Genomic DNA, 10,643 nt, shown 5'->3' on the forward strand with positions numbered 1-10,643 from the left:
GAGCTATTTCCAGAGCCTCTGCGCGTTTGCGTGCTTGCGCGCGCGCCGAGGAGAGAGAGGGCGATTTACAAGTTCGCACTCGCCGGGTAGCACCTGTTTTTCGCCCCACCTCCCCCCACACCAGAAGAGGACGACTGACTGCGCATTAGTCGGAACCGTCCCGGGTCGGTCCAGCTCAGCATGCCGCCGCGTCGTTCCGAACCATTTGAGGTCCGAAGCGTCCGATGGCGAGGCAGGACGCCGTGAGATGCGTGCGCCTTTTTCTCTACGCGCTCAACGTGCTATTCTGGGTAAAAAGTGCAATTCGATCGGACGACAGCTTGACGGCACTTTGTGGGCTTCTCGCACACTTTCATTTGATTTGCTTCCGTTTCGGACTCTTTTCTGTGACTCTCGCACTCATTCGACGTCTTGACGGCATGTCTTTTCCCTGCAAAATTCACACGGGCCTTTGTACGTTGAACGTGTTCTTGTTTGTATGTATGTGTAGGTGTGTGTGTGTGTGTGTGTGTGTGTGTGTGTGTGTATTGTATATTACTGAGAGACAGCGTTGTGCGTGTATGTGTAGCATGTTTCACATCCTCAGATGTTATTTCTGTAAAAGAAACTGATCTGTTTCTGGGTGTGTGTGTTTGTGTGTGCGCGCGTGCGTGGGTGTGCTTCCAGTTGATGTCCGCGTGCATTCTGGGAGTGGCGGCGTGGATTCGAGATTCCCTGAATGCTGTCCTGACTCTGACCGCTCACACCAGGTCGGTGTGAATGCACCCACAACAACAACAACAACAACAACAACAACAACACGCACGCACCCACAACAACAACAACAACACAACTTTGGTTGTGTGTGTGTGTGTGTGTGTGTGTGTGTGTATGTGCACGCGCGCAGGCTGGAGGAGGCTGCGGTGCTGACATTTGCCCCCGTCGTCCATCCCGTCCTGGTGGTTGTGTGTTGCTTTCTGCTGATGGTGGCCATGTTGGGCGTGTGCGGCACTCTGCGCTGTGACCTCATGATGCTGTCCTGGGTAAGGCTGCTTCTGATTGGTTGTGACTGACACGCGAATAGAAAAACACATTAAGACTAAGACAGACACACACACACACACACACATACACACACACACATACACACACATACACACACCCCCGTGTGTTTGTGTTGCAGTACTTTGGAAGTCTGTTGGTCATCTTGTGCGTGGAGTTGGCCAGCGCTCTGTGGACCTATGAGCAGGTGCTTGTCTCACACGCACACGCTGTGTTAGTGTTTGTGCATGTGAGTGGCTTGTGTATTGTTTGGTTATCAGGTGAGGAGTGACACACCTGGCTAACGGCGTGTGTGTACATGTGTGTGTGTGTCACCTGCTGTATTCAGCCGCCCGTGCAGCGCTCAGACATGATCAGTCTCAAGTTTCGGATGTCAAACTTCGGCCTTCGCCAGCATCAGTGGCTCACACACACCTGGAACACCTTTCAGACGGAGGTTTGTTGGCTCACAGACGCACACACGCACAAGGAGAAAGACACACGTACACACACATGGCAGGTGCGTGTGTGCATGCATGCAGTTTGAGTGCTGCGGAGTGACGTACTTTACGGACTGGCTGGAGATGACAGAGAGGGAGTGGCCTCCCGACTCGTGCTGCTCCAATCAGTACCCAGGATGCGCTCGGCGAGCCCACCAGCACGACCTCAGCGATCTCCACCAAGAGGTGAGAGGCCGCTCCTGACGCCGTTTCAGTCCGGACTTGAGAATGATGTGACGTGACAGCGAGATGATGTCACGAGAGCGATGCCGTCATCGGATTGCCGTGAGAATGAAATGTGACGTTTGTCACCTCCAGGGCTGCGGTCCAAAGCTGTTGTCTTTCATCCGCTCCAGCGCGCCGCTGCAGCTGCTGCGCTTCCTGGGCGTGGCCTTGGGCGTGGCCCAGATCCTGGCCATGGCCCTGACCCTCACCCTGCTTTGGACGCTTCACTACGGACGCAAGCGGCCCAAAGAGCCACGGGGGTCGCCGGCGGCGGGCGTTGTCGCGCCGGCCCACGGCCCACCCGCTGAACAGCACTTACGCGCACTGTGCTAACACCATTAGCGCACCGTATGAGAAGATGTATGACTGAAACTGTCGAAATATCGAGCAAGTATGGTGGTCTGCGTGGGACGTTTGTATATCTAGTTTTTATGTTTTGATGTGGGCAGCAAGTATATATATGTGAGTGCATGTGTGTGTGTGTTTTCATGTAATTATGTGTTTGTGTGTGTGTGTGCATGCCTACCATACATTTCATGAAATTAAACATCCAATTAAAAATTGATGAATCTTTCGCATAAATCAAGCAAGTAATAAGACAAATGAAGGGAAACAAATTCATCACAACATATTTTATTCAACTAACATATTTCTGGGAAAAAACATCGAAATGCAACAATTCCTTTTTGATCACGTAAAAGCTCAGTGGGCTGTTCCGCCGCTGTCATGACGATGGCCTCTTGGTGTTTGTTTCCTTTTGGTGAGGAATGTTCCCAGGGGTTAAAGTTCACAAAGGAAGCCAGCCGAAAGGAAACCAAGCGGACGGGCTCGCCGCGTGAAGAATAGTCGGGACCCGCCTATTCTTCCTGAGACAGACCAGGCCATTTATTTCTATGACAACACCGCGCACAATGTCACTCATCTCTCGCCACCGCAGCCCCTGAACGCCACAAATTTCAGAAATTCATGCATCGGAAAGTGTGTGGCAAATTGTTGGAACATTTATTCCATATCCTTGACATACTTTTTAAGGTCCACACACAAGTTTTGGGGATAAGCTTGGGGATTCGTTTTTTTTAAGCGATGACACAAATGCATCCTGGCCTCGAGTTAGCATAGCACTCTGGAAACCATGCTTCAGAACTGGGTGTCAAACTTCATGCAAATAAAGCAATAAAATGAATACAATGAAACTAGGCATCTTTTAAAGCGCCTCTGCTGTGAAACTTTAATCAACGTGTATTCAGACCCGAGAAGCTTCTGCCCCGAATGAGGCTTGCAGCGAGGCCAGCTTGTAAAAAAAAAAAGCACCTGAACTATGAGTTGATTCTTAGCTTGGTACGTACCATGAATAGCATCCAGCACACCTTCGTCGCTTTAGTGCTAAAATAATTAGCATGAGCAAAAACAGATTAAAAAAAAAAGCAACAAATGTGAGTTTTCTACTTTGTTGTTGTTGTACGGCTTACTTGGCGACAGAGTTCAGAGCTCCGAAACGCGGACGTTCTCGGAGGCCCGGGGGAGGTCGCCTTGGGGCACGGCGATCGGCGGTGGCGCGCTACTAACGGCGGGAGCAGCCGCCCAAGGCCCTTCGTAGTTTAGAGGGAACGCTTCCTCCGGTTTGGCGTTCAGACTGGAGCGACTGGGGAGGGAAGCCGGATGATGTCAATCGGAGTCGGGAAGCGGCCAACTTAACTCAAATTGATGGGAAACACACGCCAGTTTGGAGGATGCAAACACATGTTGCCTGATGTCAATGCTACAGACTCAAAATCTACAATAAGTCCGACATTCAATGAGTATGGTGGAGCGGGACTCGCGCTTTGGGGAGACTTTGCTCCCTCATGGCCTGGATGCTTGAATTCTCAAGAGCATATTAGCACACGGAATTCATCTGGATGACATGGTACAAATGCTCAAAAGGCTTTTCACTCAGTTTCACCTCAGTGGTCGCTGCGGAGCTTGAGCGGTGCCGGCGTTGGACTTGGGCGGGTCCAAATGGCTCCGTTTGGTGCGGAAGCAGCAGGAAGTTAACGCCGGCGGCGAGGTTGACGAGAAAGAGGAAGAGGGTGAGGGAGCCTGGGCCCGCTTCAGCAAGGCCTCCTCAGAGCGGCTCCACTCCAATGACGCGTGGTCAGCAAAGTGCAAGTTCTGATCCGTTCATTCGTTGGATGCGATGACAAGAAAATAGTCACGTCAAAGCAAGAAAGTTCCATTGAAAAACACAATCATATGAAAATAAGCGAGTCTTACTCGAACGCCTGCCCGAATGTATGCGTACAAGCGTACGCCTTTGACAAAAATATTCCCCGAAATCCGAGCCATAAAAGAACGGATGCCCTAGGATTGAACCTTGCGCATCCTCGCAGGAAGCTGGTCGCCGGTGAGCTCACCGTGGTTTTCTCAAGGCAGTGCAGCAAGTGATGATGATGCTCCGCCATGGTGGCGTTGGCGTTGGCCTCGGAGAGCAGCGCCCGGCCCGCCTCCTTGGACGCCTTCACGACACGCACAGGCAAAGTCACAGTCACATGACCAAATCGTGAGCCCACCCTTGCATCCAAGCATGTCGTTCTTCCCGGGTGCTCGATTGTCCTCCGAGCGTACATTCTTGTCATAGAGTAGTAGAAGGCACGAGTGGGAAAGAAACGAATCGAGGAAGATTTCTACGAATGCACCCGAGAGGTTTTACGAGGGGAAAGAAGAAGTCTCGAGAGTTTCTGACGCGGGCCAGAGTCAAGTGACAGGAGGAAGCGGTGACGGAGAGCCACTCAGCATGGCACGCATCACGCCACGTTGAGAAGCATGGCGTTACGGGTACCTCGGCGTCCAGCAGCACTTTGTATCGCGAGTAAGCGCTGGCTCCTTCGGTCTTTCTCGCTTGAATTCTAGCCAGGCGACTTTTCTGTTTGTGAACAAATGCGCACGTTCAGCCCGAAAGCGTTTGGAACAGTTTGCTATGTAAAACAAAGACACGTGGGCCGGGTCACTGAGAAAAAACAAAAAAAAGTCAAATGTGTGTCTAAAATTGTTGAGTTGAAGAATGAAATTAAACCCAACATGGTTAAAAGATTCAGAATAAAATATTTTGGTATTTCATCATCAACAAGAAATGAATGCGATCAACGAGACCAATCGTTCAAGCAGGCCCGCTGTTCTCACCTTCTGCGCCCGTCGCTTTTCAGCCCGCTGGCTCTGGTGGTAAATGCGGCTGAAGTTGGACACGATGACGGGCACGGGCAGGGCGATGACCAGCACGCCGCTCAGCGAACAGATGGAACCCACGATCTTGCCCGTGATGGTTTTTGGAACCATGTCGCCATACCTGAAGAACACGTCGACAGACTTCAGGCCACTCAATCGATTCATACTTTTCCGCTATTTAGGAATGAAAACTAAAAAAGCCAAACAACAACCAAGTGAGATGCTTGCACTTGCTTCTGTACCCGCATATACTGGATATTTTATATATATATATATATATATATATAAAAAACTAGAAGCACAACTGTATAAAAAAATGAGTACTAGCTACAAGTAGAGCGACGTACCGATGACTTGACATGATATGCACGGTAAATCTCATGTGCTTAATGTGATAGAATTATTGGACTTCTGAGTTGCTTCTAAGCCGAGTCTTAACTGAATGCGATTTCCTCCGACCTCTGGAAAAAGTTGCCCGAGGGCGAGTTGTGTTCAAAAAACTATTCTAGCGGAAACGTGCGCGACCCTGCTTTCTTATTCGCAGTGGGCCGCTAATGGCCATCTTTGCCCATCACCCACTTTGACAGTCACGTGACTCCACACGTGCAGTCTGCCGTCAAACGTTGCGCCGTACGTGCGCGCTCACGTGTTGCGGCCAGGTGACGGAGATCAGCTCCGCGGCCGCAGGTAGGAAGGAGCGCACCTGGACGCGCGTGACATCAGAAGACCACTCCCTACGCCCACAACCTTTGTGCCGCGTGCGTCACTTTGACCGATGAGGATGTTGCCGTGGAAACAAAGCCGATGACGCAAGGCCACGGCCGACAAATCATCGCGGAGCTCTTCATTAAGCGACCAATTAAACAAGCTCCTCAGGGAAGGAACGGATGAGAGTAGCAGGGTCAACGACGCATCAGGCTTCGTTTGTGTGCGCGCGTGTCGGGTGATCGTGTACGCAGCATGGGTCATGTGACTAAATAATACATGCGCGTGGACACCCATCTCCAGGTGTATCGCTGAAACCCGATCCATGCGTGCACACTAAAACACACACGCGTGTTTGTGCGAACAAGTCGCAGAGGCAGCTTCGGCGTCGTCTACCAGCGCATTTTGCTACGCCGTGTCCTGCCGCAAGAATAGAAATCAACACGTTGAGTATCGGACAAGAAAGTGTGCATCACCCATCCGAGTGCCGGGTTCCGACCGCGGAGTCACCATCACTTAGTCTCAGTATCGCCGACTCGGGGGTCTTACCATAAAGTCGCCGTCACCTACCCGAGGGTCTCGGTATCAGCTAACCGCAGGTCCTACCGGGGTCGAGTATCGTACCTCATCGACCTAAGTGTCAACGATACGGCGCGTCCTACCTTTAGCTTAGCATGCAGAAAGTGCGCATGACCTACCCGAGCGTGGTCATGGTGACGATGGTGTACCAGAAGGCGGCGGGGATGGAGGTGAAGGCGGAGCCCTTGGAGCTCTTCTCGGCGTAGAACATGACGGTGGCGAAGATGATGATGGCCATGGTGAGCGAGAAGAGCAGGAAGCCCAGCTCGGAGGCGCAACTCTTCAGCGTGTAGCCCAGGATGCGAAGACCGGCCGAGTGGCGGGAGAACTTGAAGATGCGGAAGACGCGGAAGACCCTCAGCGTGACAAAGGCGCCGCTCACGTCCTCGTTCTCGGGCATGACCAGGCCAACGTAGTACGGCATGATGGCCACCACGTCGATGAGCGACATGACGCTCTTGACGAACTTGAAGCGGCTGGGCGCCGCCAGCAGGCGCAGGACGTACTCCGCCGTGAAGATCAGCACGCAGGCCGTGTCCATGCAGAAGAAGGCCAAGGCGTAGCGCTCGCCGCACGAGGCCGACTTTGCGCCTTCCGACCTCGCCCCGCACGGGACCGTCTCCAGGACGTTGGCGAGGACGGACACGGCGATGAAGAAGCCCGTCACGTAATAGAACACCAGCGCCGTGGTGGACGTGTGCGGGTTCTCAAAGGCTCGCCACAGGGACTCCCGGAAGGTCAAGTCCGCCGCCGCCGGCTCGTTGTCGGGGTCCGTCTCCTCGTCGTCCTGGAGGCGCTCCTGATTCTCCCGCCGCCGGTCTTTGTAGTCCTCGTAGCAGCAGTCTGCGATCACTTCCGGGACGATGCCGAAGAAGGCGAGCTCCTCGTCGAAGGCGGCGATGCACTCGTGGCGAGGGAAGTGCAGCTTCCCCGTCTGGTAGAAGTTCAGGATGTGGCGGAACAAGCTCGGGTCACGGTCGAAGAAGAACTCGTTGCTCTCGTGCCGGAAGAAGTAGTCCTTCTCGGAGCTTCCCAGAAGAGTGTCCGGATAGCGCTCGAGAGTATCCCGCGCGCCGTCTTTCCGGCGGGACCGCCGGCATGGGCGCGCGGGCCAGGGGCATCCAAGCCACTGCCGCCGCACGAGCCAGCGGCAGCCACGCCGCCGTCCCCGCGGCCATGGTGGCACAAGTCCGTCGAGTGAAGTTGGGACGGCTGAGGTTTCACTCGGTCGAGGAGCGCGCGCTCATCGGGAGGAAGGCTTGACACGCGACCGTTGAAAAACAACAACAAGAAAAACAACAACTAACCTCTCACAGCACGCACGCCGTGTCGGCCTGCGTCTTCTTTGCCAGACACGGACGGCTCTCATGCAGCGCTTGAGCATCTGGCTTGTTATCACGCAGGTGATGGATGCGCTGCTCCCCTCTCAGGACCTCCCCCAAGGCATGTAATTCCTCCCCCGGACCGCCCTCCACCATCTCCTCCTCCTCCTCCTCCACTTTGTGTGTGCGCATGCATGTGTGAGCAACATGTTTGTGTATGTGGACTCATCTGTTTGAAAACAGGAGGTGTCACTCTGTCAAAATAAAGCTACACGATTGCAGATCAATACGTCCGTCGACACACACACACACACACACACACACACACACACACGAGTGCATGTCTTCAAGCAACGCTACACAAATATTTGATCTGTCATGAAATAGTGTGTGGATCGATATTGAAGAGTTTTGGTTCACATCGTTCAAGTTCATCAATGATGAACTCTGGCTTGCGATGACATCTCAACGCTCGTGATGTTTTGTTTTGTTTGTTTCCCCCCACTGCCGAGATATGAACCTCCCTCCTCCTTACTAGCATCCTTTCCTCATCCGCCTCCCCCCCCCCCTCGAAAGGAGACGTTGATTGAATTCTGCTTTATTCTATTTCTATTTTTAGTCACATTCTGGCCTCCCAATGCAAAAGGAGAGAAGAAGAAGCACAAAGCAACAGTGAAACCGCCATTGAAGCATCTCGGACTCGAAGAGAATAATCATGGTAGCGCGAGACGAGAAGAGGACAGTCGAATTTGGGCCGAGAGGAGAGAGACTCTGACAGAAGAGGCCCGACAGTGGGAGGACTGGGCCGAGAAGAGCAAAAGCCGGAGAAAAGCCACGTCGGCACGGGGAGAACGCGCAAAGTCCACGCAGGGAGGCCGGAGCCCAGATTCGAACCGTCGACCTCTGGACTGTGAGGCGCACGCAATCACACGTGCGCAGACAGGGCGACACACCGACACCAACAAACACACGTCGACGTACGCGGGCACACAAGCACACGTTTCCCCCTTGGGGGTAAAACGGTGAGGGAGGAAAGCGGCGTCGCCGTGGCAACAGCATCCTCCCAATGACCGCAGCCTCCCGTGGACCGAACGACACCTAACGACAGACACAAGACCAAAGTTTCTCCACGAGGGAGAAGCGGGAAAACAATGACGGCTTCAAATCACTTTGGGGAACTTTTGTCACCCGCGTCAACACTTTGGGCAACGGTTGTTTCATCGCCACGGACTATGATGGGATGCTGTCGGGTCTTGTTCGTGGGCAAATAACGGGGGATGAGAAGAAGGGACAGACAATCTGGTCACATGAGCAAGTCTTTTCTTGCTCCGGGTTGGATGGGAGGATGACGACGAGAAGGAAGAGGAGGAAAGGCGTCCGGTGTGAGCAATGTGTCGTGTTAAATGAAGAAGATCTATTCTTGGAAATAAGGGACATTCATTACTACACATCGAATGCGACGACGCTCGACTGCACTGCTCTCTCCGAGAACGGGACGGGAATGATTCATGTTTGAATGAAGTCTCTGTTGGCGCCCGCTGGGACAAAAAGGACAAGCGATTGACTGGTCGTCAATAGAAGGCGAACGGAAACGATGGACCGGTCGCCGGTTGATGTCATGGCACGTGTAGACCAAAAAAAAAAAAAAAAAAGACTGGTTACAAGTCAATGTCAGGCGTCAAACAACGGAGCGGTTGAGTGTTCCAGCTGGTTGCCAGTCAGTGTCGGCACACATGGCCAAAAAGCGGACTGGTCGCCAGTCACAGTCGGGGCATATGGACGCAATGGACTGGCTGCCGGTTCATGTTGGCGCACTTCTAGAAATCAAAAAGCAACCTCCGCACAGGAAGTCTGGAGCCAAAATTCCAACGCTGACCCTGAGAAGCGTGAGGCACATGTGTTCAACACGAGGATGCAATGGCGCCCTCTCCAAAATCAGCACATACGCTTCACGATTTTGAGAATGAACAAAGGGCACCACCTACAGGACAAAGGGCTTACTTGCAATCAAAATGACACAACCGATGGCCGTGTGACCTTTTATTCATTCTTATGAATGCTTTCATTGTTATGAAACGTATGAAACAATCGTGGCGTTCGAAAAGCCACGATAAGACTTTCTTTGTCACTTCCCGCCTGCCAAAATTTCCGCAGAGAGAACAAAAGCCGATTCCAAAAAAATATCTCTTTCATCGCAACTACCAACTGGATTTGTCTCAAGAGAACTTTAGAAAAAGAGACGTCATCACGGTACAGTGACATGAAAGGGGCTCCCGGGAATGTGGGCATCGCCCCATTTCACCATGAGGATGTAGTTTCCCACTTCTTTCACCGTGTACGTCACATTGTACATCCTGTGGCCCGCGTGCTTCACGTAGACCTCCTCGCACGGGGCCCTGGGGCCGTGGACCCCCACCATCAACATGTTGCTTCCTGCGAACACACGACAGACCATCAAGGCCTCTTTTTCTGCCGGTCTCACAGAAAGTCAAACAAAATTGAGTGTCATGACAGTTCAAAAATCAAGCCCCAATGTACTGCTTGAACACTCAAGTGATTTCTGGCCCTGGAGTTCCACAAGGCTCATTTCAAGGGCTTCTTCCCTTCTGCTTTAAATCTGAGGGATTTAAAAATTCTTTTTTTTTTTTTTTTTTTTTTGGTGGTGAGTGGGGGCGGTGACTGGGAGAAAATACCAATCATCAATCTCTGTGTACTCTTGACATACTTGTGTGATTTGTGCCTACCCGCTTTGCTGCAGTCCACCATGAAGGAGTTCTTCTGGCCCACAAAGGCCTTGGAGAGGCCGGCCCCCCTGGAGACCACCTTGCTCGCATCCGAGGAGAATTTGGGCAGGGAAGCGAAAGCCCCGGCCATCCCGGATGAGGACTTGGTGACGGTTTCCACCAGAACCGATGACGTCTCACGAAGGCTCGAACCTCCGGACAAACTAGGACCTAATGATGGAAACAACGTGATGATGACAATTCTAGAAGCGGACGTTGATCTTGGTGTCATTGTCCCTCGGCTCAATGAACGGCCAAGATGTTACGTAAATGACCCATGTGTGTGTGTGGGGGGGGGGGGGGGGGGA

At 52.6% G+C, this 10,643-nt stretch overlaps 3 protein-coding genes across 10 annotated transcripts in view; 1 reads left to right on the plus strand and 2 right to left on the minus strand.

Moving 5' to 3' along the window:
- Positions 1-7: 7 nt before the first annotated feature.
- tspan12 (tetraspanin 12) lies at positions 8-2,243 on the plus strand. 2 transcript variants are annotated; one of them, XM_019897691.1, is made up of 7 exons: positions 8-290; positions 667-749; positions 887-1,022; positions 1,163-1,228; positions 1,370-1,477; positions 1,563-1,706; positions 1,839-2,243. In XM_019897691.1, the coding sequence occupies exons 1-7, from the start codon at positions 225-227 to the stop codon at positions 2,076-2,078; spliced, it is 843 nt and encodes a 280-aa protein (XP_019753250.1). In that variant the 5' UTR covers positions 8-224; the 3' UTR covers positions 2,079-2,243. The 2 variants fall into 2 exon arrangements, with proteins under 2 accessions (XP_019753250.1, XP_019753252.1); XM_019897693.1 differs by lacking the exon at positions 8-290 and adding an exon at positions 342-453.
- A 119-nt stretch (positions 2,244-2,362) lies between these two features.
- LOC109532690 (potassium voltage-gated channel subfamily D member 2) lies at positions 2,363-7,850 on the minus strand. The gene is given in 7 exon segments (XM_019897688.1): positions 2,363-3,387; positions 3,688-3,896; positions 4,139-4,240; positions 4,564-4,647; positions 4,905-5,067; positions 6,350-7,315; positions 7,317-7,850. Coding segments are annotated over 7 exon segments (1,776 nt in total). The 5' UTR covers positions 7,409-7,850; the 3' UTR covers positions 2,363-3,227.
- Positions 7,851-9,551: 1,701 nt separating this feature from the next.
- Positions 9,552-10,643, minus strand: part of LOC109532675 (filamin-C-like) — a 19,880-nt gene continuing 18,788 nt past the window's right edge. For all 7 annotated transcript variants that reach the window (XM_019897652.1, XM_019897651.1, XM_019897649.1 and 4 more), the window contains 2 exons: positions 10,297-10,506; positions 9,552-9,985 (listed from right to left, as the gene is read on the minus strand). In XM_019897652.1, coding sequence (XP_019753211.1) covers positions 9,798-9,985; positions 10,297-10,506 — 398 coding nt within the window. In that variant the 3' untranslated portion in view covers positions 9,552-9,797. The remainder of the gene's footprint in view (positions 9,986-10,296; positions 10,507-10,643) is intronic.

The sequence above is a fragment of the Hippocampus comes genome, unplaced genomic scaffold, assembly GCF_001891065.2.
Source record: "Hippocampus comes isolate QL1 unplaced genomic scaffold, H_comes_QL1_v1.1 scaffold81, whole genome shotgun sequence".
In the NCBI taxonomy this organism is placed as follows: domain Eukaryota; kingdom Metazoa; phylum Chordata; class Actinopteri; order Syngnathiformes; family Syngnathidae; genus Hippocampus; species Hippocampus comes.